Source organism: Ips typographus, unplaced genomic scaffold, assembly GCF_016097725.1.
Source record: "Ips typographus isolate SLU unplaced genomic scaffold, UJ_Ityp_2.0 IpsContig77, whole genome shotgun sequence".
NCBI lineage: Eukaryota > Metazoa > Arthropoda > Insecta > Coleoptera > Curculionidae > Ips > Ips typographus.
Genome location: NW_028098580.1, coordinates 392,434 through 417,407, shown reverse-complemented (window position 1 = coordinate 417,407; position 24,974 = coordinate 392,434). Strand labels below are relative to the sequence as shown.

The 24,974-nt window shown below is 44.2% G+C and overlaps 4 protein-coding genes across 4 annotated transcripts; 2 read left to right on the top strand and 2 right to left on the bottom strand.

The window, feature by feature from the left end:
• Positions 1–2,766: 2,766 nt before the first annotated feature.
• On the top strand, positions 2,767–3,347 carry LOC145739935 (histone H3). The gene has a single exon (XM_081995268.1). The coding sequence runs from the start codon at positions 2,882–2,884 to the stop codon at positions 3,290–3,292; it is 411 nt and encodes a 136-aa protein (XP_081851394.1). The 5' UTR covers positions 2,767–2,881; the 3' UTR covers positions 3,293–3,347.
• A 1,046-nt stretch (positions 3,348–4,393) lies between these two features.
• On the bottom strand, positions 4,394–4,957 carry LOC145739937 (histone H2B). The gene has a single exon (XM_081995270.1). It carries the CDS (start codon positions 4,846–4,848, stop codon positions 4,477–4,479), a length of 372 nt encoding a protein of 123 aa, XP_081851396.1. The 5' UTR covers positions 4,849–4,957; the 3' UTR covers positions 4,394–4,476.
• A 118-nt stretch (positions 4,958–5,075) lies between these two features.
• Positions 5,076–5,609, top strand: LOC145739936 (histone H2A). Its single transcript, XM_081995269.1, has one exon. It carries the CDS (start codon positions 5,163–5,165, stop codon positions 5,538–5,540), a length of 378 nt encoding a protein of 125 aa, XP_081851395.1. The 5' UTR covers positions 5,076–5,162; the 3' UTR covers positions 5,541–5,609.
• An 18,319-nt stretch (positions 5,610–23,928) lies between these two features.
• Positions 23,929–24,744, bottom strand: LOC145739934 (uncharacterized). The gene has a single exon (XM_081995265.1). It carries the CDS (start codon positions 24,742–24,744, stop codon positions 23,929–23,931), a length of 816 nt encoding a protein of 271 aa, XP_081851391.1.
• Positions 24,745–24,974: the final 230 nt, after the last annotated feature.

The window sequence follows — 24,974 nt, the reverse complement described above, 5'->3', positions numbered from 1 at the left end:
TTCTAAGGGTGTCAAAAGTCAATAATCCGAATCCGGTGTCCGTTTCTTTTTCCCTCTAACTTTTTAACCCCTTAAGGGATGTTAGGGAAAAAATGTCATTATCTGAAGGTTATCAGATACTTTCAATTGGTAAAGGTAGTTTTTGGCTATGTTGAGGTTTTCACCCCTAAAAACTACCCTTTATCATTTTCCACCCCTAAGGAACCACCCTAGGCGGTTGAAAGTGGGTTCATTCGCTTCGTCTTGCCGAATTACATAATAACCCCGTTTACGGCATTCAATTATCTCAACCCTTCAGGATTTACAGGCCTCGAAAGGGGATGGCCGAAACGGTGGAATGTGGTCATTTTCCGGAAAACGCGTTGACCGATTTTCTTTATTTTGCCACCGTTGTTCTTAGATCGTTGAGTACTATCGGAGTACCAACTTTCAGAGTTCTGAGTTCAACGATGTGGAAAATAGAAACTTATCGGTCCGCAAAATTTCAAACTGAATTTTGACGGGACAATTTTTCGAGTTAGCAGTCCGCCATTGGCGCATTCGATGCGGATTACCGGACTACATCGAATGCACAAAAAATCAACTTCCTAACTCTTTCCTGGACTTTACCAGGAAGAAAACCCTTTATCCAGAAATTTTGGAGTATATCCACAAGTGGGCGGAGCCAATTCTGGAATTTGGCTGGCATTGGTCAATTATGACCAAATGGCACAAAAAAGGGTCAAAATTAGGGTATAAATAGGGGTCATTTTTACCTAAAATTAAGTCATTCTTAAAGTTATTCTTCAAGTTATTTTTCAAGTGTCTTCAGAGTGTTTAGTCAGTCGTTTTAGAGTGCCAGTCGGAGCATAGCTCGACTGTTCGTGACGTTTCAACACACAGCCTAAATTATTTTCACCAGTGACAACTTAAGCGACTTAGTCGATTTTGCCAAGTTTTTCGAAATTTTACTTTTTCAATTACTTGTGTCATTTTGATGTCTCTGGAAAGATACTAGGAAGTGTGATAGAAACCGCGTTTGTGTTCAAAGTGTTCTTTTTCCGAAAATCGCGAAGTGTACCGGGAAGTGATTAAAGCCATTCCGAAAAAGTGTTGTGTGTGAAAAATAGTGTTCTTGGATTATACCAGCCTATTGCCACTACATTTGGAGAAACCCAAGGTCGTATAAGTGTTTGCCCTTTCCACCTTGTGTTTTAGCGCTAATTCAACCCTGATTGTACCGTGACGTCATTAGTTTACCGAAATTAGCGCGTTTTAATTAACCCTAATTAATTTGCCACAATTTGGCCATTCGAGTATCTAACTTGTCACTGTTACACGCACCGCGGAAATTTCACTTTCGTTCTTATTTGATTGTAATTAAATTCAAATACCAGCTGATTACTCTCCTAATTAATCCATATTAATTTTGAGATCAATTACAGACTGATTAATTTTCATTACTCTTCTAATTAATCTATATTAATTTAGAGTCAATTACAGACTAGATAGCTTTCATTAATTTTTGATTAAAAATTAATTTATTGATCTTGATTGCAATTATTTTGCCTTATCAATTTATCTTTTGTCTCTTCTAACTATTTCTTGTTAGAGCACTGCATTTAAACTTAAAGTTCGATTCATTCATTAGCTTTAATTAAATTCATAAGCCCCTCAGGCAAGTTTGATATGAACGTAGCTTTTACTGAGTTATCGTTCAGCCTGAACTTGTGGGTGTGATTTAGACCCATGATGAATTGAACTGAGTCGCTTTGCCTCTCAAATAGTTCACTGTCAAAAAGACAGACCTCTGAGCAGTCAGAATCAAAACCAACAAACCAGGTCGGCAGAAAGCTCTGTGAAACTGCGGTTCACGTGCGTTCTAACCTCCTTAATAAGAGAGAGTTTTAGTAGCGTCATACTTAAAGTCTGGATTGATACAATCATATCCAACTTTACCAAAGCTTTCCTTTTATTGTTCCTATTCTCAATTATAATTAGTATCATTAAGATATCAACTAATTAAGAGATAAATTTAAATAAATTTGAATAAATTTCAAATTAATTAAATTTTGATTAAATTCAAATAAATTTCGTATCAATTAAAATTTGATTGACTTTTCTTAATTAATCACTTTGATTAATTAATTAATTAATTAAATTTAATTATTTTAAGTATTCAGTCGCCCAGAGAGGCTCAAAGACTGGATATTCTTTGGCAAGAGCCTAGAAAACTCTTTGCAGCTTAATAAAAGCATCCCTATCCAGATTTTTCCCTTTTATCCTTGGAAAAGCGTCCTTCTGGTAGTCCAGAAGTGACTAGCTGGCATCCCGATTCAGTAAATTTAGCTTAAATTTTTTAAACGCTTTTCACTGGGTGAGTTACCCATCACAAACCCAGAAGGGTAAGACGGATTAATTTTCCAATTGGCGCGTGTTAGCGTGCACGGTCCGAGGCGTCTGTAGCAGTGACTTGTGACTTTTGGCGGAGTGACCGTTGGACTCGCCCGTTACATAAACGTAACGAAGCACAATGAGCGTCCCTCGGCGTAACACGCATCCGTACAATACGCGACAAAACCCCACGACAAACCTTGCAGAGGACACCCCTAGCTATTATACCCCATACCGCATTCAGGAGTTGAGATACCCTGAGGAAGACGACATGTCCTCTCATCAAGAGGAAGTGCCACGCCCTTTGGCTACGTCACCACAGTCGTCGACGCCGCGTCATCGACCCGGTTTTGTTTCCTTCGCTAAGCTCCGCCCCCTTTGTACTGTTTCGACCAATCGGCGCCAGAGCCGACCCAACAAAACCGGAGCTCGATATCTCGACGCGTCAGACAGTGCCTAATCGCGTTCGAGTGCGTATCGTTAGTGATTTATCTAAAATAACAATAAAATGGCCCGTACAAAGCAGACCGCGCGTAAATCTACTGGAGGAAAGGCTCCAAGGAAACAACTGGCCACTAAGGCGGCCCGAAAAAGTGCTCCCGCTACGGGTGGCGTGAAAAAACCTCATCGTTACAGGCCCGGAACCGTAGCTCTGCGTGAAATTCGTCGCTACCAGAAGAGTACCGAATTATTAATCAGGAAATTACCATTTCAACGTCTAGTCAGAGAAATCGCCCAGGATTTCAAGACCGACTTGCGATTCCAAAGTTCCGCCGTAATGGCACTGCAAGAAGCGAGCGAAGCTTATCTCGTCGGTTTATTCGAAGACACTAACCTTTGCGCCATTCACGCCAAAAGGGTGACCATCATGCCGAAGGACATCCAATTGGCACGACGCATCAGAGGTGAACGAGCTTAAATTTGAACGAGACACCTTCCAAAACCCGTAACGACGATTTATTGACGTGAACAAACGACACCATACCACACCACAACATACTTGACGTGATTGAAAGTCGTTTTTACAATCTTATTTCTACCAATTTATTTTATTATAACACTTTTTGTTGTGGTACAGTGTGTATAGGTATATAGGTATACTAATTAAGTACAAGTAGGATCACAGTGGTGTGTATTGTATCAAAGCTGAGAGATAATACATACTCAGATAGGTTAGTTTTTTACTATCCCATCCTTATCTGCTTTTTTGGAGATTGGACACGATAACAATATACGTGCCCTTACCTTTTTACGATCCTATCCTTATCTGCTTTTTTGGAGATTGGACACGATAACAATATACGTGCCCTTACCTTTTTTTACGATCCGTTACTTATCAGCTCTTTTGGAGATTGGACATGATAACAATATACGTGCCCTTACCTTTTTACGATCCTATCCTTATCTGCTTTTTTGGAGATTGGACATGATAACAATATACGTGCCCTTACCTTTTTACGATCCGTTTCTTATTTGCTTTTTTGGAGATTGGACGTGATAACAATATACGTGCCCTTACCTTTTTACGATCCGTTACTTATCTGCTTTTTTGGTAATTGGACGTGATAACAATATACGTGCCCTTACCTTTTTTTACGATCCGTTACTTATCGTGACGTGATTGAAAGTCGTTTTTACAATCTTATTTCTACCAATATCAGTAGAAATTGCACTCGGTGCGGGTTTTATTTAGATACTGACTGAATTCACTATTTCTCAGTCGGTGAAATAAATCGATTTATGATCATTCCGACAAAGTTCGAAAAACGTGACTTTATAAAATATCAGTATCTTACGCCGATAAGCACGTTTTGACCTATATTTCTTATCTAGATCGGAAAAGACCGATAAGCACGTTTTGATCGATATTTCTTGTCTAGATCGGAAAAGACCGAAAAGCACGTTTTGACCAATATTTGTTATCTAGATCGAAAAACACCGATAAGCACGTTTTGACCGATATTTCTTATCTAACAGAATAGGTCGTATATAAACGAAATTCTTTTTTTTTAGTTCAACATTTTTGTGGCTCTGAGAAGAGCCGATTTTGTTGTTGGTTTTTTTTTTTAATACAGGATAGTGTACCTACGGTCGAAAAACTATTTACTTGGAGCTAGTGTATTTCGTGACGGCTTTTGTTCCTTCACTGACTGCGTGTTTGGCTAACTCACCGGGCAATAACAGCCTGACGGCAGTCTGAATTTCTCTGCTCGTGATGGTCGATCTTTTGTTGTAGTGGGCCAATCGAGAAGCTTCAGCAGCAATCCGTTCGAAAATATCGTTGACGAACGAGTTCATAATGGACATGGCTTTACTCGAAATTCCAGTGTCGGGATGTACTTGTTTCAATACCTTGTAAATGTAGATAGCGTAGCTTTCCTTCCTCCTGCGCTTTTTCTTTTTGTCGCTTTTCGAAATGTTTTTCTGGGCCTTGCCGGCCTTCTTTGCTGCTTTACCGCTAGTTTTCGGTGGCATGGTTCTTTTTACTAGTGACGAATCACAAACAGACAAACAAAACTCACAAAAATTGACAAAACAACACACGACACGACAAGACGCTCGAATACAGACTGAACGTGAACGGGTCTGGCGGCCGCCTTTTAACTGACGAGCGAGTCTGTTTACAAGCTCCGCCCACTCGGTTTTGTCGAACGGAGCGACGTGATTGGTCCGCCGCTTAGTATAAATATAGGCCAGTCGGGGACGACGGTATCAGTCTCGTACGTGCACTAGAAGGCAACGTTTACGTTTTTTTTGTGTCAAATCGAAAAAAAAAACAGTTTTTAACTATGTCCGGACGCGGTAAAGGTGGTAAAGTAAAGGGAAAGGCAAAGTCGCGTTCAAGTCGTGCGGGACTTCAGTTTCCGGTGGGACGTATTCATCGTTTGCTACGTAAGGGAAACTACGCCGAAAGAGTCGGAGCGGGAGCACCGGTGTATTTAGCGGCCGTCATGGAATATTTAGCCGCCGAAGTTCTCGAGTTGGCTGGAAACGCAGCAAGAGACAACAAAAAAACCAGAATAATTCCCCGACATTTGCAATTGGCGATCCGTAATGACGAAGAGTTGAACAAACTGTTATCGGGTGTGACAATAGCTCAGGGTGGTGTTCTTCCAAACATCCAAGCCGTTTTGTTGCCCAAGAAAACTGACAGCAAGACCAAGTAAGGTAATAACGGTTAGTTATTCAGTTATGTGAAAAAAATAAATAAACAACGGTCCTTTTAAGGACCACAACTTGTTTAGAAATTTGGAAATTCGTTTATTTGCTTATTTATCACACACAGACAACGTTATATTTTGGTACTTTTGAAAATGTCACGTGACATTGAAAAATACATATATATAAGCTACCAGAGTCGGACTTCGATAGTTTTACGGTGAAATCAGGTCAAGGTCATAACTGTTCGATGAGGAAAGATAGAAGTTGTCATTAGCATTAATAATCCGGCGCTTTTGCCATTTTTTTGCAAATGTTAGTGGATATTTCACCCGTCAATAGGGAACAAGAGTTGGACTTCGACGGTCGATATTTCGATTGTTTTACGGTGAAATCAGGTCAAGGTCATAATTGTTCGATGAGGAAAGATAGAAGTTGTCATTAGCAATAATAATCCGGCGCTTTCGCCAATTTTTTGCAAATGTTAGTGGATATTTCACCCGTCAATAGGGAACAAGAGTTGGACTTCGACGGTCGATATTTCGATTGTTTTACGGTGAAATCAGGTCAAGGTCATAATTGTTCGATGAGGAAAGATAGAAGTTGTCATTAGCAATAATAATCCGGCGCTTTCGCCAATTTTTTGCAAATGTTAGTGGATATTTCACCCGTCAATAGGGAACAAGAGTTGGACTTCGACGGTCGATATTTCGATTGTTTTACGGTGAAATCAGGTCAAGGTCATAACTGTTCGATGAGGAAAGATAGAAGTTGACATTAGCAATGATAATCCGGCGCTTTCGCCATTTTTTCGAAATATTCGTAGTTTTACAGTGTAATCAGTTAGTTCAAGGTCACAAATTTTCGTGATGGTAAGGTAGAATTATTGGTCATTAGCAACGATTATTTGGCGCCTTCGCCATTTTGTCAAGAATACAATGTATTTCGACTTTGAAAACGAGTGGTAAAAAAGGCGAACGATGAGAGAGACGTATTTTCTTTCTCAGCGTTCGCCATTTTGTCAAGAATACCATGTATTTCGACTTTGAAAACGATTGGTAAAAAAGGCGAACGACGGAAAAGACACAATCGGGTCTTTATCCGCGTTCGCCATTTTGTCAACAATTTGCCATTATGGGGTCCAAAAAGTCCTAGAAAAAAAAGTCTAGAAAAAAAAGTCTAGAAAAAAAAGTCTAGAAAAAAAAGTCTAGAAAAAAAAGTCTAGAAAAAAAAGTCTAGAAAAAAAGAGTATTTTAGCACGATTTTTCAGAGCGATTACCCTACCTCTCCTACTCCTTATTCTCATTTCTCACGCTTTCCTTCATACTCCCTCTTCACCTTTCTTCTTCCTACACTCCCTCTCTATTACTACTCTACTCTCACCTTACTCCATCCTATACTCACGCCAATACACTCCTACACCCTCTTCTACTTTCATCTACATTCCCCTATGCCCTCGCCAGTTTTCACAAGTACCACTCTGCCTAAAGTACATGTTACCGCTACTGACCGTGGGTACATATGTATACTACTAGTATGCACTCTTCAGTACTAGTATCTCGCACTAGCGCTTCTATTTAAATACATCCACCCGTACTTTATCCAATTTACATACTTGTGTGTATATAACATAATTCTACTCCCATCATCTAAGTAGTAGTGACACACACACACACGTAGTGGACGAGACAAAATAGTAACGAACTGTTTTATGCATGCCTGCCTGCCTGCCTGGCCTAGTCAAATATTATAACAAACACAAGCCGATGATAGTGCCCCCGCTATCCAAAGCTATGATTTGCTCCTCTAACCATATTGCACGCTCGTAAAAACGTCAATCAATGCTGCCGATACGATACACCTGGAGATTGGTCCAAACTCAACACACTTTGCCACACACATCATATTATCTGTACTACTTACTAGTAGTCTGTCTGTCTGTCTGTCTGGTCTGTGTATTACCTTACAAATAGTATCCATCTGTTTCGCTTCGTAGTCATTCGCCCTAACACCAGGGCAGCCCCCTTCAACTTCGACTTTATTAAATTTGCGGAAATCTTACAAATGGACCAAACACCGTATCACATAACTGACAGCATTGAAATCCCGTTTGTTACGACCACTACCAAGCATAGACTGTTCTGCAACATTCCTAAGTTTTGCAACATAACCAAGCTACAGTTCGCCTAAATGTCTCTCCACGTAGTTAGGTCACATACAAATACAGAACGACTCCAACAAGTGTTTTCTATCCATCCGTAACATGTTAACCAACAAACTTTTACATACCTCTGTATATATTTGCTCAGAGGGCGTACGGATTAGATTCACTCGTTGTTATCATCTGTATTCTTACGACCCTTCGATAAAAATCGACACGGGAATCGTAAGATACATGTTTTTATCGCTCGGAACCCAGAGAGTTATCGCAATTTAACTGCACTATGCCAGAAAGTAAGACATCAGTGCTTCATTTTGCGACCGCATTTGGACCGTAACGAATGAACGTTAACCGTGTCCGCGATCTTGCTGTAATTACTGCCTGTCACCATAAACCAAAATTCAAGAAGTATGGTGAACTAGACTGGAAAGTGTTCGAATGATTTGTGCCTACCAATTCGTCCTTTCTCAGTTAGCGACGTTATTACAACACTTGCAACTTGAACGAACTGCCTAGACTCATTCGCTTCCATGGTTTAGAAAACGGCTTTACTCATGATACGTGTATCAGTCGTACATTTGATCGGTCAGTTCCCGCACCTACATTTTGTTAACATATGCACTACCATCCTATTGATTTTTGCACTACCATACTTGACCACTCAACATATATGTGCGTCTATGCAAGGTCCTACCATCTTTTGCCTATTTCCTATTTCCTATTTCCTTTGGGAACGTAACATCACCAAATCATCGACCTTTGTGTATCAAAACACCGTTTTCTAAACCACTGCTGTTCGCTTTTGATTTCGGAACGTATATAACGTAGCGATAAGCGCCCTACAGTTAAAACCGACTGTATTCGTAGCATATTGTATGTAACATTTCCACGTCAACAGACTCATACTCAATGAGACCTAAGAATGTGTCTTTTGTCGATACGTCCGTTCTTTATTGGTAACTACTGCTAACCCATCCTAAACGGACATATCTGACTCACTCCGTCTCACTGTCGGGATGCCAACTAGACGTCAGTCGCTCCACAATTTAGCGCAAGGCGCAGATACCCGGTCTCCTGCCGCCACCCCAGCAGGAAACACTTGTATCCACAATGAGACTTGCGGAATGTGTCTTTTGTCGATACGTCCGTTCTTTACTGGTAACTACTGCGAATCCGTACCTAAACGGACATATCTGACTCACTCCGTCTCACTGTCGGGATGCCAACTAGACGTCAGTCGCTCCACAATTTAGCGCAAGGCGAAGATACCCGGTCTCCTACCGACCGGCAGGAGACACTTGTATCCACAATGAGACTTGCGGAATGTGTCTTTTGTCGATACGTCCGTTCTTTATTGGACACTACTGCAAACCCATTCCTAAACGGACATATCTGACTCACTCCGTCTCACTGTCGGGATGCCAACTAGACGTCAGTCGCCCCACAATTTAGCGCAAAGCGCAGATACCCGGTCTCCTACCGACCGGCAGGAGACACTTGTATCCACAATGAGACTTGCGGAATGTGTCTTTTGTCGATACATCCGTTCTTTATTGGTAACTACCGTTAACCCATTCCTAAACGGACATATCTGACTCACTCCGTCTCATGTCGGGATGCCAACTAGACGTCAGTCGCTCCACAATTTAGCGCAAGGCGCAGATACCCGGTCTCCTGCCGCCACCCCAGCAGGAAACACTTGTATCCACAATGAGACTTGCGGAATGTGTCTTTTGCCGATACGTCCGTTCTTTACTGGTAACTACCGCTAACCCATTCCTAAACGGACATATCTGACTCACTCCGTCTCACTGTCGGGATGCCAACTAGACGTCAGTCGCTCCACAATTTAGCGCAAGGCGTAGATACCCGGTCTCCTACCGACCGGCAGGAGACACTTGTATCCACAATGAGACTTGCGGAATGTGTCTTTTGTCGATACGTCCGTTCTTTATTGGTAACTACCGCTAACCCATTCCTAAACGGACATATCTGACTCACTCCGTCTCACTGTCGGGATGCCAACTAGACGTCAGTCGCCCCACAATTTAGCGCAAAGCGCAGATACCCGGTCTCCTACCGACCGGCAGGAGACACTTGTATCCACAATGAGACTTGCGGAATGTGTCTTTTGTCGATACGTCCGTTCTTTATTGGTAACTACCGCTAACCCATTCCTAAACGGACATATCTGACTCACTCCGTCTCACTGTCGGGATGCCAACTAGACGTCAGTCGCCCCACAATTTAGCGCAAAGCGCAGATACCCGGTCTCCTACCGACCGGCAGGAGACACTTGTATCCACAATGAGACTTGCGGAATGTGTCTTTTGTCGATACGTCCGTTCTTTATTGGTAACTACTGCAAACCCATTCCTAAACGGACATATCTGACTCACTCCGTCTCACTGTCGGGATGCCAACTAGACGTCAGTCGCTCCACAATTTAGCGCAAGGCGAAGATACCCGGTCTCCTACCGACCGGCAGGAGACACTTGTATCCACAATGAGACTTGCGGAATGTGTCTTTTGTCGATACGTCCGTTCTTTATTGGACACTACTGCAAACCCATTCCTAAACGGACATATCTGACTCACTCCGTCTCACTGTCGGGATGCCAACTAGACGTCAGTCGCCCCACAATTTAGCACAAAGCGCAGATACCCGGTCTCCTACCGACCGGCAGGAGACACTTGTATCCACAATGAGACTTGCGGAATGTGTCTTTTGTCGATACGTCCGTTCTTTATTGGTAACTACCGCTAACCCATTCCTAAACGGACATATCTGACTCACTCCGTCTCACTGTCGGGATGCCAACTAGACGTCAGTCGCCCCACAATTTAGCGCAAAGCGCAGATACCCGGTCTCCTACCGACCGGCAGGAGACACTTGTATCCACAATGAGACTTGCGGAATGTGTCTTTTGTCGATACGTCCGTTCTTTATTGGTAACTACTGCTAACCCATTCCTAAACGGACATATCTGACTCACTCCGTCTCACTGTCGGGATGCCAACTAGACGTCAGTCGCCCCACAATTTAGCGCAAAGCGCAGATACCCGGTCTCCTACCGACCGGCAGGAGACACTTGTATCCACAATGAGACTTGCGGAATGTGTCTTTTGTCGATACGTCCGTTCTTTATTGGTAACTACCGCTAACCCATTCCTAAACGGACATATCTGACTCACTCCGTCTCACTGTCGGGATGCCAACTAGACGTCAGTCGCTCCACAATTTAGCGCAAGGCGTAGATACCCGGTCTCCTACCGACCGGCAGGAGACACTTGTATCCACAATGAGACTTGCGGAATGTGTCTTTTGTCGATACATCCGTTCTTTATTGGTAACTACCGCTAACCCATTCCTAAACGGACATATCTGACTCACTCCGTCTCATGTCGGGATGCCAACTAGACGTCAGTCGCTCCACAATTTAGCGCAAGGCGCAGATACCCGGTCTCCTGCCGCCACCCCAGCAGGAAACACTTGTATCCACAATGAGACTTGCGGAATGTGTCTTTTGTCGATACGTCCGTTCTTTATTGGTAACTACCGCTAACCCATTCCTAAACGGACATATCTGACTCACTCCGTCTCACTGTCGGGATGCCAACTAGACGTCAGTCGCCCCACAATTTAGCGCAAAGCGCAGATACCCGGTCTCCTACCGACCGGCAGGAGACACTTGTATCCACAATGAGACTTGCGGAATGTGTCTTTTGTCGATACGTCCGTTCTTTATTGGTAACTACCGCTAACCCATTCCTAAACGGACATATCTGACTCACTCCGTCTCACTGTCGGGATGCCAACTAGACGTCAGTCGCCCCACAATTTAGCGCAAAGCGCAGATACCCGGTCTCCTACCGACCGGCAGGAGACACTTGTATCCACAATGAGACTTGCGGAATGTGTCTTTTGTCGATACGTCCGTTCTTTATTGGTAACTACCGCTAACCCATTCCTAAACGGACATATCTGACTCACTCCGTCTCACTGTCGGGATGCCAACTAGACGTCAGTCGCTCCACAATTTAGCGCAAGGCGTAGATACCCGGTCTCCTACCGACCGGCAGGAGACACTTGTATCCACAATGAGACTTGCGGAATGTGTCTTTTGTCGATACATCCGTTCTTTATTGGTAACTACCGCTAACCCATTCCTAAACGGACATATCTGACTCACTCCGTCTCATGTCGGGATGCCAACTAGACGTCAGTCGCTCCACAATTTAGCGCAAGGCGCAGATACCCGGTCTCCTGCCGCCACCCCAGCAGGAAACACTTGTATCCACAATGAGACTTGCGGAATGTGTCTTTTGTCGATACGTCCGTTCTTTATTGGTAACTACCGCTAACCCATTCCTAAACGGACATATCTGACTCACTCCGTCTCACTGTCGGGATGCCAACTAGACGTCAGTCGCCCCACAATTTAGCGCAAAGCGCAGATACCCGGTCTCCTACCGACCGGCAGGAGACACTTGTATCCACAATGAGACTTGCGGAATGTGTCTTTTGTCGATACGTCCGTTCTTTATTGGTAACTACCGCTAACCCATTCCTAAACGGACATATCTGACTCACTCCGTCTCACTGTCGGGATGCCAACTAGACGTCAGTCGCCCCACAATTTAGCGCAAAGCGCAGATACCCGGTCTCCTACCGACCGGCAGGAGACACTTGTATCCACAATGAGACTTGCGGAATGTGTCTTTTGTCGATACGTCCGTTCTTTATTGGTAACTACCGCTAACCCATTCCTAAACGGACATATCTGACTCACTCCGTCTCACTGTCGGGATGCCAACTAGACGTCAGTCGCCCCACAATTTAGCGCAAAGCGCAGATACCCGGTCTCCTACCGACCGGCAGGAGACACTTGTATCCACAATGAGACTTGCGGAATGTGTCTTTTGTCGATACGTCCGTTCTTTATTGGTAACTACTGCTAACCCATTCCTAAACGGACATATCTGACTCACTCCGTCTCACTGTCGGGATGCCAACTAGACGTCAGTCGCCCCACAATTTAGCGCAAAGCGCAGATACCCGGTCTCCTACCGACCGGCAGGAGACACTTGTATCCACAATGAGACTTGCGGAATGTGTCTTTTGTCGATACGTCCGTTCTTTATTGGTAACTACCGCTAACCCATTCCTAAACGGACATATCTGACTCACTCCGTCTCACTGTCGGGATGCCAACTAGACGTCAGTCGCTCCACAATTTAGCGCAAGGCGTAGATACCCGGTCTCCTACCGACCGGCAGGAGACACTTGTATCCACAATGAGACTTGCGGAATGTGTCTTTTGTCGATACATCCGTTCTTTATTGGTAACTACCGCTAACCCATTCCTAAACGGACATATCTGACTCACTCCGTCTCATGTCGGGATGCCAACTAGACGTCAGTCGCTCCACAATTTAGCGCAAGGCGCAGATACCCGGTCTCCTGCCGCCACCCCAGCAGGAAACACTTGTATCCACAATGAGACTTGCGGAATGTGTCTTTTGTCGATACGTCCGTTCTTTATTGGTAACTACCGCTAACCCATTCCTAAACGGACATATCTGACTCACTCCGTCTCACTGTCGGGATGCCAACTAGACGTCAGTCGCTCCACAATTTAGCGCAAGGCGTAGATACCCGGTCTCCTACCGACCGGCAGGAGACACTTGTATCCACAATGAGACTTGCGGAATGTGTCTTTTGTCGATACGTCCGTTCTTTATTGGTAACTACCGCTAACCCATTCCTAAACGGACATATCTGACTCACTCCGTCTCACTGTCGGGATGCCAACTAGACGTCAGTCGCCCCACAATTTAGCGCAAAGCGCAGATACCCGGTCTCCTACCGACCGGCAGGAGACACTTGTATCCACAATGAGACTTGCGGAATGTGTCTTTTGTCGATACGTCCGTTCTTTATTGGTAACTACTGCTAACCCATTCCTAAACGGACATATCTGACTCACTCCGTCTCATGTCGGGATGCCAACTAGACGTCAGTCGCTCCACAATTTAGCGCAAGGCGCAGATACCCGGTCTCCTGCCGCCACCCCAGCAGGAAACACTTGTATCCACAATGAGACTTGCGGAATGTGTCTTTTGTCGATACGTCCGTTCTTTATTGGTAACTACCGCTAACCCATTCCTAAACGGACATATCTGACTCACTCCGTCTCACTGTCGGGATGCCAACTAGACGTCAGTCGCCCCACAATTTAGCGCAAAGCGCAGATACCCGGTCTCCTACCGACCGGCAGGAGACACTTGTATCCACAATGAGACTTGCGGAATGTGTCTTTTGTCGATACGTCCGTTCTTTATTGGTAACTACCGCTAACCCATTCCTAAACGGACATATCTGACTCACTCCGTCTCACTGTCGGGATGCCAACTAGACGTCAGTCGCCCCACAATTTAGCGCAAAGCGCAGATACCCGGTCTCCTACCGACCGGCAGGAGACACTTGTATCCACAATGAGACTTGCGGAATGTGTCTTTTGTCGATACGTCCGTTCTTTATTGGTAACTACCGCTAACCCATTCCTAAACGGACATATCTGACTCACTCCGTCTCACTGTCGGGATGCCAACTAGACGTCAGTCGCCCCACAATTTAGCGCAAAGCGCAGATACCCGGTCTCCTACCGACCGGCAGGAGACACTTGTATCCACAATGAGACTTGCGGAATGTGTCTTTTGTCGATACATCCGTTCTTTATTGGTAACTACCGCTAACCCATTCCTAAACGGACATATCTGACTCACTCCGTCTCACTGTTGGGATGCCAACTAGACGTCAGTCGCTCCACAATTTAGCGCAAGGCGCAGATACCCGGTCTCCTGCCGCCACCCCAGCAGGAAACACTTGTATCCACAATGAGACTTGCGGAATGTGTCTTTTGTCGATACGTCCGTTCTTTATTGGTAACTACTGCTAACCCATTCCTAAACGGACATATCTGACTCACTCCGTCTCACTGTCGGGATGCCAACTAGACGTCAGTCGCTCCACAATTTAGCGCAAGGCGCAGATACCCGGTCTCCTGCCGCCACCCCAGCAGGAAACACTTGTATCCACAATGAGACTTGCGGAATGTGTCTTTTGTCGATACGTCCGTTCTTTACTGGTAACTACTGCGAATCCGTACCTAAACGGACATATCTGACTCACTCCGTCTCACTGTCGGGATGCCAACTAGACGTCAGTCGCTCCACAATTTAGCGCAAGGCGCAGATACCCGGTCTCCTGCCGCCACCCCAGCAGGAAACACTTGTATCCACAATGAGACTTGCGGAATGTGTCTTTTGTCGATAAGTCCGTTCTTTATTGGTAACTACTGCGAATCCGTACCTAAACGGACATATCTGACTCACTCCGTCTCACTGTCGGGATGCCAACTAGACGTCAGTCGCTCCACAATTTAGCGCAAGGCGTAGATACCCGGTCTCCTACCGACCGGCAGGAGACACTTGTATCCACAATGAGACTTGCGGAATGTGTCTTTTGTCGATACATCCGTTCTTTATTGGTAACTACCGCTAACCCATTCCTAAACGGACATATCTGACTCACTCCGTCTCATGTCGGGATGCCAACTAGACGTCAGTCGCTCCACAATTTAGCGCAAGGCGCAGATACCCGGTCTCCTGCCGCCACCCCAGCAGGAAACACTTGTATCCACAATGAGACTTGCGGAATGTGTCTTTTGTCGATACGTCCGTTCTTTATTGGTAACTACCGCTAACCCATTCCTAAACGGACATATCTGACTCACTCCGTCTCACTGTCGGGATGCCAACTAGACGTCAGTCGCCCCACAATTTAGCGCAAAGCGCAGATACCCGGTCTCCTACCGACCGGCAGGAGACACTTGTATCCACAATGAGACTTGCGGAATGTGTCTTTTGTCGATACGTCCGTTCTTTATTGGTAACTACCGCTAACCCATTCCTAAACGGACATATCTGACTCACTCCGTCTCACTGTCGGGATGCCAACTAGACGTCAGTCGCCCCACAATTTAGCGCAAAGCGCAGATACCCGGTCTCCTACCGACCGGCAGGAGACACTTGTATCCACAATGAGACTTGCGGAATGTGTCTTTTGTCGATACGTCCGTTCTTTATTGGTAACTACCGCTAACCCATTCCTAAACGGACATATCTGACTCACTCCGTCTCACTGTCGGGATGCCAACTAGACGTCAGTCGCTCCACAATTTAGCGCAAGGCGTAGATACCCGGTCTCCTACCGACCGGCAGGAGACACTTGTATCCACAATGAGACTTGCGGAATGTGTCTTTTGTCGATACATCCGTTCTTTATTGGTAACTACCGCTAACCCATTCCTAAACGGACATATCTGACTCACTCCGTCTCATGTCGGGATGCCAACTAGACGTCAGTCGCTCCACAATTTAGCGCAAGGCGCAGATACCCGGTCTCCTGCCGCCACCCCAGCAGGAAACACTTGTATCCACAATGAGACTTGCGGAATGTGTCTTTTGTCGATACGTCCGTTCTTTATTGGTAACTACCGCTAACCCATTCCTAAACGGACATATCTGACTCACTCCGTCTCACTGTCGGGATGCCAACTAGACGTCAGTCGCCCCACAATTTAGCGCAAAGCGCAGATACCCGGTCTCCTACCGACCGGCAGGAGACACTTGTATCCACAATGAGACTTGCGGAATGTGTCTTTTGTCGATACGTCCGTTCTTTATTGGTAACTACCGCTAACCCATTCCTAAACGGACATATCTGACTCACTCCGTCTCACTGTCGGGATGCCAACTAGACGTCAGTCGCCCCACAATTTAGCGCAAAGCGCAGATACCCGGTCTCCTACCGACCGGCAGGAGACACTTGTATCCACAATGAGACTTGCGGAATGTGTCTTTTGTCGATACGTCCGTTCTTTATTGGTAACTACCGCTAACCCATTCCTAAACGGACATATCTGACTCACTCCGTCTCACTGTCGGGATGCCAACTAGACGTCAGTCGCCCCACAATTTAGCGCAAAGCGCAGATACCCGGTCTCCTACCGACCGGCAGGAGACACTTGTATCCACAATGAGACTTGCGGAATGTGTCTTTTGTCGATACGTCCGTTCTTTATTGGTAACTACTGCTAACCCATTCCTAAACGGACATATCTGACTCACTCCGTCTCACTGTCGGGATGCCAACTAGACGTCAGTCGCCCCACAATTTAGCGCAAAGCGCAGATACCCGGTCTCCTACCGACCGGCAGGAGACACTTGTATCCACAATGAGACTTGCGGAATGTGTCTTTTGTCGATACGTCCGTTCTTTATTGGTAACTACCGCTAACCCATTCCTAAACGGACATATCTGACTCACTCCGTCTCACTGTCGGGATGCCAACTAGACGTCAGTCGCTCCACAATTTAGCGCAAGGCGTAGATACCCGGTCTCCTACCGACCGGCAGGAGACACTTGTATCCACAATGAGACTTGCGGAATGTGTCTTTTGTCGATACATCCGTTCTTTATTGGTAACTACCGCTAACCCATTCCTAAACGGACATATCTGACTCACTCCGTCTCATGTCGGGATGCCAACTAGACGTCAGTCGCTCCACAATTTAGCGCAAGGCGCAGATACCCGGTCTCCTGCCGCCACCCCAGCAGGAAACACTTGTATCCACAATGAGACTTGCGGAATGTGTCTTTTGTCGATACGTCCGTTCTTTATTGGTAACTACCGCTAACCCATTCCTAAACGGACATATCTGACTCACTCCGTCTCACTGTCGGGATGCCAACTAGACGTCAGTCGCTCCACAATTTAGCGCAAGGCGTAGATACCCGGTCTCCTACCGACCGGCAGGAGACACTTGTATCCACAATGAGACTTGCGGAATGTGTCTTTTGTCGATACGTCCGTTCTTTATTGGTAACTACCGCTAACCCATTCCTAAACGGACATATCTGACTCACTCCGTCTCACTGTCGGGATGCCAACTAGACGTCAGTCGCCCCACAATTTAGCGCAAAGCGCAGATACCCGGTCTCCTACCGACCGGCAGGAGACACTTGTATCCACAATGAGACTTGCGGAATGTGTCTTTTGTCGATACGTCCGTTCTTTATTGGTAACTACTGCTAACCCATTCCTAAACGGACATATCTGACTCACTCCGTCTCATGTCGGGATGCCAACTAGACGTCAGTCGCTCCACAATTTAGCGCAAGGCGCAGATACCCGGTCTCCTGCCGCCACCCCAGCAGGAAACACTTGTATCCACAATGAGACTTGCGGAATGTGTCTTTTGTCGATACGTCCGTTCTTTATTGGTAACTACCGCTAACCCATTCCTAAACGGACATATCTGACTCACTCCGTCTCACTGTCGGGATGCCAACTAGACGTCAGTCGCCCCACAATTTAGCGCAAAGCGCAGATACCCGGTCTCCTACCGACCGGCAGGAGACACTTGTATCCACAATGAGACTTGCGGAATGTGTCTTTTGTCGATACGTCCGTTCTTTATTGGTAACTACCGCTAACCCATTCCTAAACGGACATATCTGACTCACTCCGTCTCACTGTCGGGATGCCAACTAGACGTCAGTCGCCCCACAATTTAGCGCAAAGCGCAGATACCCGGTCTCCTACCGACCGGCAGGAGACACTTGTATCCACAATGAGACTTGCGGAATGTGTCTTTTGTCGATACGTCCGTTCTTTATTGGTAACTACCGCTAACCCATTCCTAAACGGACATATCTGACTCACTCCGTCTCACTGTCGGGATGCCAACTAGACGTCAGTCGCCCCACAATTTAGCGCAAAGCGCAGATACCCGGTCTCCTACCGACCGGCAGGAGACACTTGTATCCACAATGAGACTTGCGGAATGTGTCTTTTGTCGATACATCCGTTCTTTATTGGTAACTACCGCTAACCCATTCCTAAACGGACATATCTGACTCACTCCGTCTCACTGTTGGGATGCCAACTAGACGTCAGTCGCTCCACAATTTAGCGCAAGGCGCAGATACCCGGTCTCCTGCCGCCACCCCAGCAGGAAACACTTGTATCCACAATGAGACTTGCGGAATGTGTCTTTTGTCGATACGTCCGTTCTTTATTGGTAACTACTGCTAACCCATTCCTAAACGGACATATCTGACTCACTCCGTCTCACTGTCGGGATGCCAACTAGACGTCAGTCGCTCCACAATTTAGCGCAAGGCGCAGATACCCGGTCTCCTGCCGCCACCCCAGCAGGAAACACTTGTATCCACAATGAGACTTGCGGAATGTGTCTTTTGTCGATACGTCCGTTCTTTACTGGTAACTACTGCGAATCCGTACCTAAACGGACATATCTGACTCACTCCGTCTCACTGTCGGGATGCCAACTAGACGTCAGTCGCTCCACAATTTAGCGCAAGGCGCAGATACCCGGTCTCCTGCCGCCACCCCAGCAGGAAACACTTGTATCCACAATGAGACTTGCGGAATGTGTCTTTTGTCGATAAGTCCGTTCTTTATTGGTAACTACTGCGAATCCGTACCTAAACGGACATATCTGACTCACTCCGTCTCACTGTCGGGATGCCAACTAGACGTCAGTCGCTCCACAATTTAGCGCAAGGTGTCGATACCGGGCCCCCTGCCAGCATACCCGAAGGAAATTATTATTTTCCTAACGGGACGTAGAAAGGTAAGGGGCGGTGGGAGTGTACTGGGACGTAGAAAGGTAAGGGGAGCTGTTGAAGTAACGGGACGTAGAAAGGTAAGGGGAGCTGGAACTGTAACGGGACGTTGAAAGGTAAGGGCACGTAAAAGTAACGGTAAGTACAAAGGTAAGGTCACGTAAACATCGAAGAAAGGTAAGGGCACGTAAACCGAAGAAAGGTAAGGGCACGTAAACCGAATAAAGGTAAGGGCACGTAAACCGAAGAAAGGTAAGGACGTAAATGTAGCGGTACGTAGAAAGGTAAGGGCACGTAAACCAAAGAAAGGTAAGGGCACGTAAACCGAAGAAAGGTAAGGGCACGTAACCAAATAAAGGTAAGGGCACGTAAACCGAAGAAAGGTAAGGACGTAAAAGTAGCGGTACGTAGAAAGGTAAGGGCACGTAAACCAAAGAAAGGTAAGGGCACGTAAACCGAAGAAAGGTAAGGGCACGTAAACGGTACGTAAAAAGGTAAGGGCACGTAAAAGTGATATACATAGAGATACATACATATAGAGATAAAATCGAAGAAATATGTTTTTAAACGAATATGCTATTGCCAGTTTAAAACTAAAATAAACCAATCAAACCTTGCAAGCCAAAGAGCGCATAGTGCTAAGAATTTGAACTGTCCAGCTGAGTTGATAATCATAATTAAACAACAACCTCCTAAAAATTCGAGAGCTAAAGAAAAGGATGATTTAATTCCAGATTGGCACTGTATGATAAGTTTTAAAAACGATCATAATCATACCATAGATAGTGCTGCTGCCTTAATAGACCCGTAGGAAAGGAAACCAAATAGACTATTTTAAATTTATTCGGAAAGGGGCATTCTGTGGCTTCGGCTTACAATACTTTTTGTTTACAAGAGCATGGTGACCAGTACGAAAATTATGTAACTGATCGATATTATTTTCCCAAAAAATCCGATTTTTCGAATCTTTGGAATGCCAATTTTAAGAATCATTACGGTGCTAGATCTGGCGATCAGATGTTTTCTCAGAAGATAATTTAAGTAAAGTAAATGGGGTATTGTATAAAATTGGCCGTCTCGGTGAGCATTACACCGTTTCTTTATGCACACCTATAAGGCAGCGTGCTGCATGTGAATTAAAACAAACGTCCGAAATTTTATTCGTCGACGCCACTAGTAATTGTGATGTCCAAAATCATAAATTATATTTTTTTTTGCCACGCAGTCTCCAGCTGGAAGAATCCCTCTCGGATGCGCTATAACTAGTTCTCAGAAGAGTGAAGTTTTCGACATTGCCGTGCAGAACTTATGGGACATTTTTCCAACAAAAATCTTTCCTTTTATAATAATGACAGACGACGATATGGTGGAGCGCAATATATTAAAGAAGCACTGGCTGAATTCTGTTTAATTTTATGTCCCGTTCATGTATTAAAAGCAATGTGATGTGTGGAAATGGTTATGTTTAGCAAAAAATAAAATTGAAAAGGCAGATAGACAAACATTATATCATTTGTTTAGAAAAATTTAATCTAAAATCTTTAAAAAAAGTTGAAATGGAGGAAAACATACATATAGAGTAATTTATAAATAAATAAATATCCTCAATACACAAAACTATATACAGAACATGATAACTAGTAGTATAGAGTCCTGGTGTTTATTCTTTAGACAGGATTTGATGATAAGAGGCTCAGAAACTAATAATTATATTGAGGTCATGTTTAGGCTAATCAAAGATATCTCGCTTGAAAGAACTAAGGCCTATAACTTAACACAGCTGGCTGACTTTGTTGTCACTAGTTGCGAGGGATACTATAAACAAAGACTATTAGATTTAGTCATGAATAAATTAAATAGGTTGCACAATAAATCGATTATCATCACATAGTGGAGATGTTTTGCCCGATCAAATATCTGAATTAGAAGAAGATAGTTTAACTAAATATTTTGTTGATATGAATTCCAATATACAGTGTGGTCCAAATTGGTGATTTAAGCGATCGGAATCGGTCTACTAGTGTAACTAGGCCCATGTACATTAAAAACACAAATCAAACGAGTTAACGGACGAAAACTCTATTTCGTACGTAACATATTAAAAAAAAAAGTCGTGTGCTAAGTTAAAAAAATGCCAATATCTAAAATACGAAAGAAAAACAATCGGAAATCATATAAACTAACACATCCGAAAATTCGATATTTTTAATAAATCCTATAATTAAAAAAGTCTAAATTACAAACAGTTCTACCGTCGCTTTAATAAGAAAAGTGGCCATTTCTATTTTCTACTATTTTTAAGGTAGAAGTTAAAAGAACTGTTTATAAACGACATGTAACATGTTAATATGAACATAGCCAGATTTTGTTTCGACTGTGGGTATTTTTATACATATTATTTAGCCCGTTTTTGTTAAAAAAACGCCTTTTCTCTAATTACCAAGATTAACATTTACAAACTTATATGTTTTAATACACCGTTGAAAAAGTAAAAATCAACAGAATTAAATGACATAAAAATATATAGGGTGTTCCATTTAAAAAAATATAACTTACTGTCATATGTCAGAAACTGTACTTAATAAAAAAAAGTGACTACGCCATTGGATTCTACGTCAAAACTTCTACCCGAAACCGTTTTTCCTTTTTTTATAACTTTAATAGCAAATGAAATACAGAGGAGGTTCCAAAATGACCATTTTTCAAAAACCCCCCGTATCTTTGAAACAAAAGAAGTTTGCGCCGCCCATTACCGACGGATAAACACGAACTGAGAAGCTTTCTAGGACTTGCCACCTACTACAGGCGGTTTGTGGAAGGATTTGCCAACATCGCAGCTCCACTACATCAACTTACTGAGGACAAAACACCGTACTGTTGGAATATCCAATGTGATCAGGCGTTCAGAAGGTTAAAAGCATCACTTTGCTCCAGTCCCATCCTCAGTTATCCACAACCAAAAGGAATGATATGAGCTTATGAAATGGCCGTTTGGTAGTAACTCTCCCTGACTTCTTTATTGACACTACTCGAACAATTCCGTCCTTATTCGCGTGCGCTTCGGTTATTCGAGCTAATGGCCTTTGACTTGGTTTTATGTTATCTTCTTTTAAAATTACTACTTCTCCCGTTTCTAAATTGTTTGATTTGGATGTCCATTTGTACCGCTGCTGTAATTGATGTATGTACTCTTGCATCCATGTAGGTATTCTAAAATTCTTTACGCATTTTTTGTATTATTTTTTATCTTTGATTCATATTACTGATGATATCTTCGAAGATTGGGGTAATCGGTGATAATAGTTATCTTCCGATTAGAAAGTGACCTGGTGTGAGAACGGCAACATCGTTTATGCCTCCGGACAACGGACACAAAGGCTTTGAGTTCAATGATGCCTCAATAAGTGCTAACAATGTATATAACTCCTCGAAGGTCAATGTTGTATCTCCAATCACTCGTCTTAAAAGATACTTGGTGGATTTGACGCCCGCTTCCCAAAGACTACCAAAATGAGGTGCTGACGGAGGGATAAAATGCCACTGTATGCCCAACGATGTACTTCGATCCTCAATTTTCTCCTTTCTGAGTAACAAGATGACTTCTGACTCGATTATGTTGTTTGCCCCTACAAAAGTTGTGCCATTGTCACTATAGATGTGTGCACATTTTCCTCGTCTAGATATGAACCGTTTAAACGCTGCTAAAAATGTTTCAGCTAGCATGTCACTTACTAGTTCAAGATGTGCCTTAGTTGCTAAGCACACAAATACTACAATATAACCCTTATATGATTTGTTTCCTCGTCCTTTTGTGGTTCACACTTGAATTGGTCTTGCATAATCAATTCCAGTGTGTAAAAATGCCGCTGATTGAGTAACTCGAGGTGATGGTACTGTCACTGTCCCATTATCTGTTGTGCTGTAGCAGCTTTATATCTGACCAGAATAATCCTAATGATCTTCTGGTGTCATCTTCTTGAATGTTGAAATATGAAAGTTATCCAGGCTTATAAGCCGTGGTCCATTGGAATTTCTTCCTGACGTTTCGTCCACATCTGCGGCGGACATTATCAAAGGCGATGACGTAACGGTCGAAGTGCCCTTCCGTACCTCTCGACGATGACTGGCTCGATTGCTGGAGCGTCGGTCGTATTTATACCCGCGGGGGGCTGCACATGCACACAACGGTTAGGCGTCGGCAAGCACTGTGTCTGGCGCAAGACATGTACACCAGTGGGGGGCTGCACCTGCGCATAACGGCTTCGCATCGGCGTACACTATGTCTGGAGCAAAGTTCGTTTCCACTCCGAATCTAACAAGGTGATCTCTTCCTTTCTGTTGATGATGTTCTCCGTTCTTGACCGGCCGTGAAAGTCTTCATACTTCTTGAATGTTGACTGTGCTTTCGTCCCGCAATTCTACTGGTATTTCTTTTATGACTTCCCTGTTATTACTAGACCATTTTCTTAGTGTTATCCCGCTGGCCTTGAACATGCTTATTTCTTCTTTCACCGTTTCAATTGCCTCTCTTTCGTCTTCTGCACCTGACATTAGATCGTCCACATAGATGTCCTGTACGCTGATTTTTGATGTTGTGATGCGACATTCTCTCGTCTTCCGCTAACCTTTGATTTCTTTTTACAGCCAAGTATGGTACTGCCTCCGTTCCATATGTTACGGACAGTAACTTGAATTCTTGAATTGGGTCGTTTGTCGAGAATCTCCATAAGATTCTGTGATAGTCCTGATCTTCTTCGGAAATTCGAATTTGTCTATACATCTTCTCTATATCGGCTGTAAATCCTATTCTGTGACTTCTCCAACGTAATAGAATATCTATAAGGTCATCCTGAATTTTAGGACCTACGTGCATGATGTCATTTAAACTTTTTCCATTTGTGGTTTTTGATGATGCGTCAAACACTACTTTCAACTTTGTAGTCGTACTGGTTTCTTTGATAACTGGTTGATGAGGTATGTAATATTTTCCTTGGATTTGGTTACTCCACTGCACCTGTTTCATGTGACCTGGCTTAATGTATTCACTCATAAATTTTTTATATTCCAAATTCAACTTGTAATCATTAGATAATCGTTTCTCCAAGGACAGTAGACGTGCCAACGCTCTTGGCCTTGACTCACCTAATTGCGATGACTCAATTTCGTTTTTACACGGAATTTGAATGGTGTAAGTACCGCTCGAATTACGCAATGTTGTGTTATCGTAAAAAGCCTCGCATGCATTCTCATCGCTTGTTAATTGTCGTTTTTCCGGAATTTCCTCTAATTCCCAGAACCGTGATAATTCTTTTTCTTCAGACTGCGTTATCATGCTCACTACTGCAATGTTGGTTTGTTTTGAGGATTGATGAATGCTTCCAAAAATTATCCAGCCTAAGGCCCAAAACATAACGAAAGCAGGTTGCCGGCTTACCGGTTATCGGCGCCGACCGGCGCTGGTAATGTCACTTGTTGTCAAATGTATATGCACATAACAAAAGCAGGTTCCGACTTGTCGGAGCCGACAACACGCGCGTGCAGTTTGAGCAGATTGTATTTTCA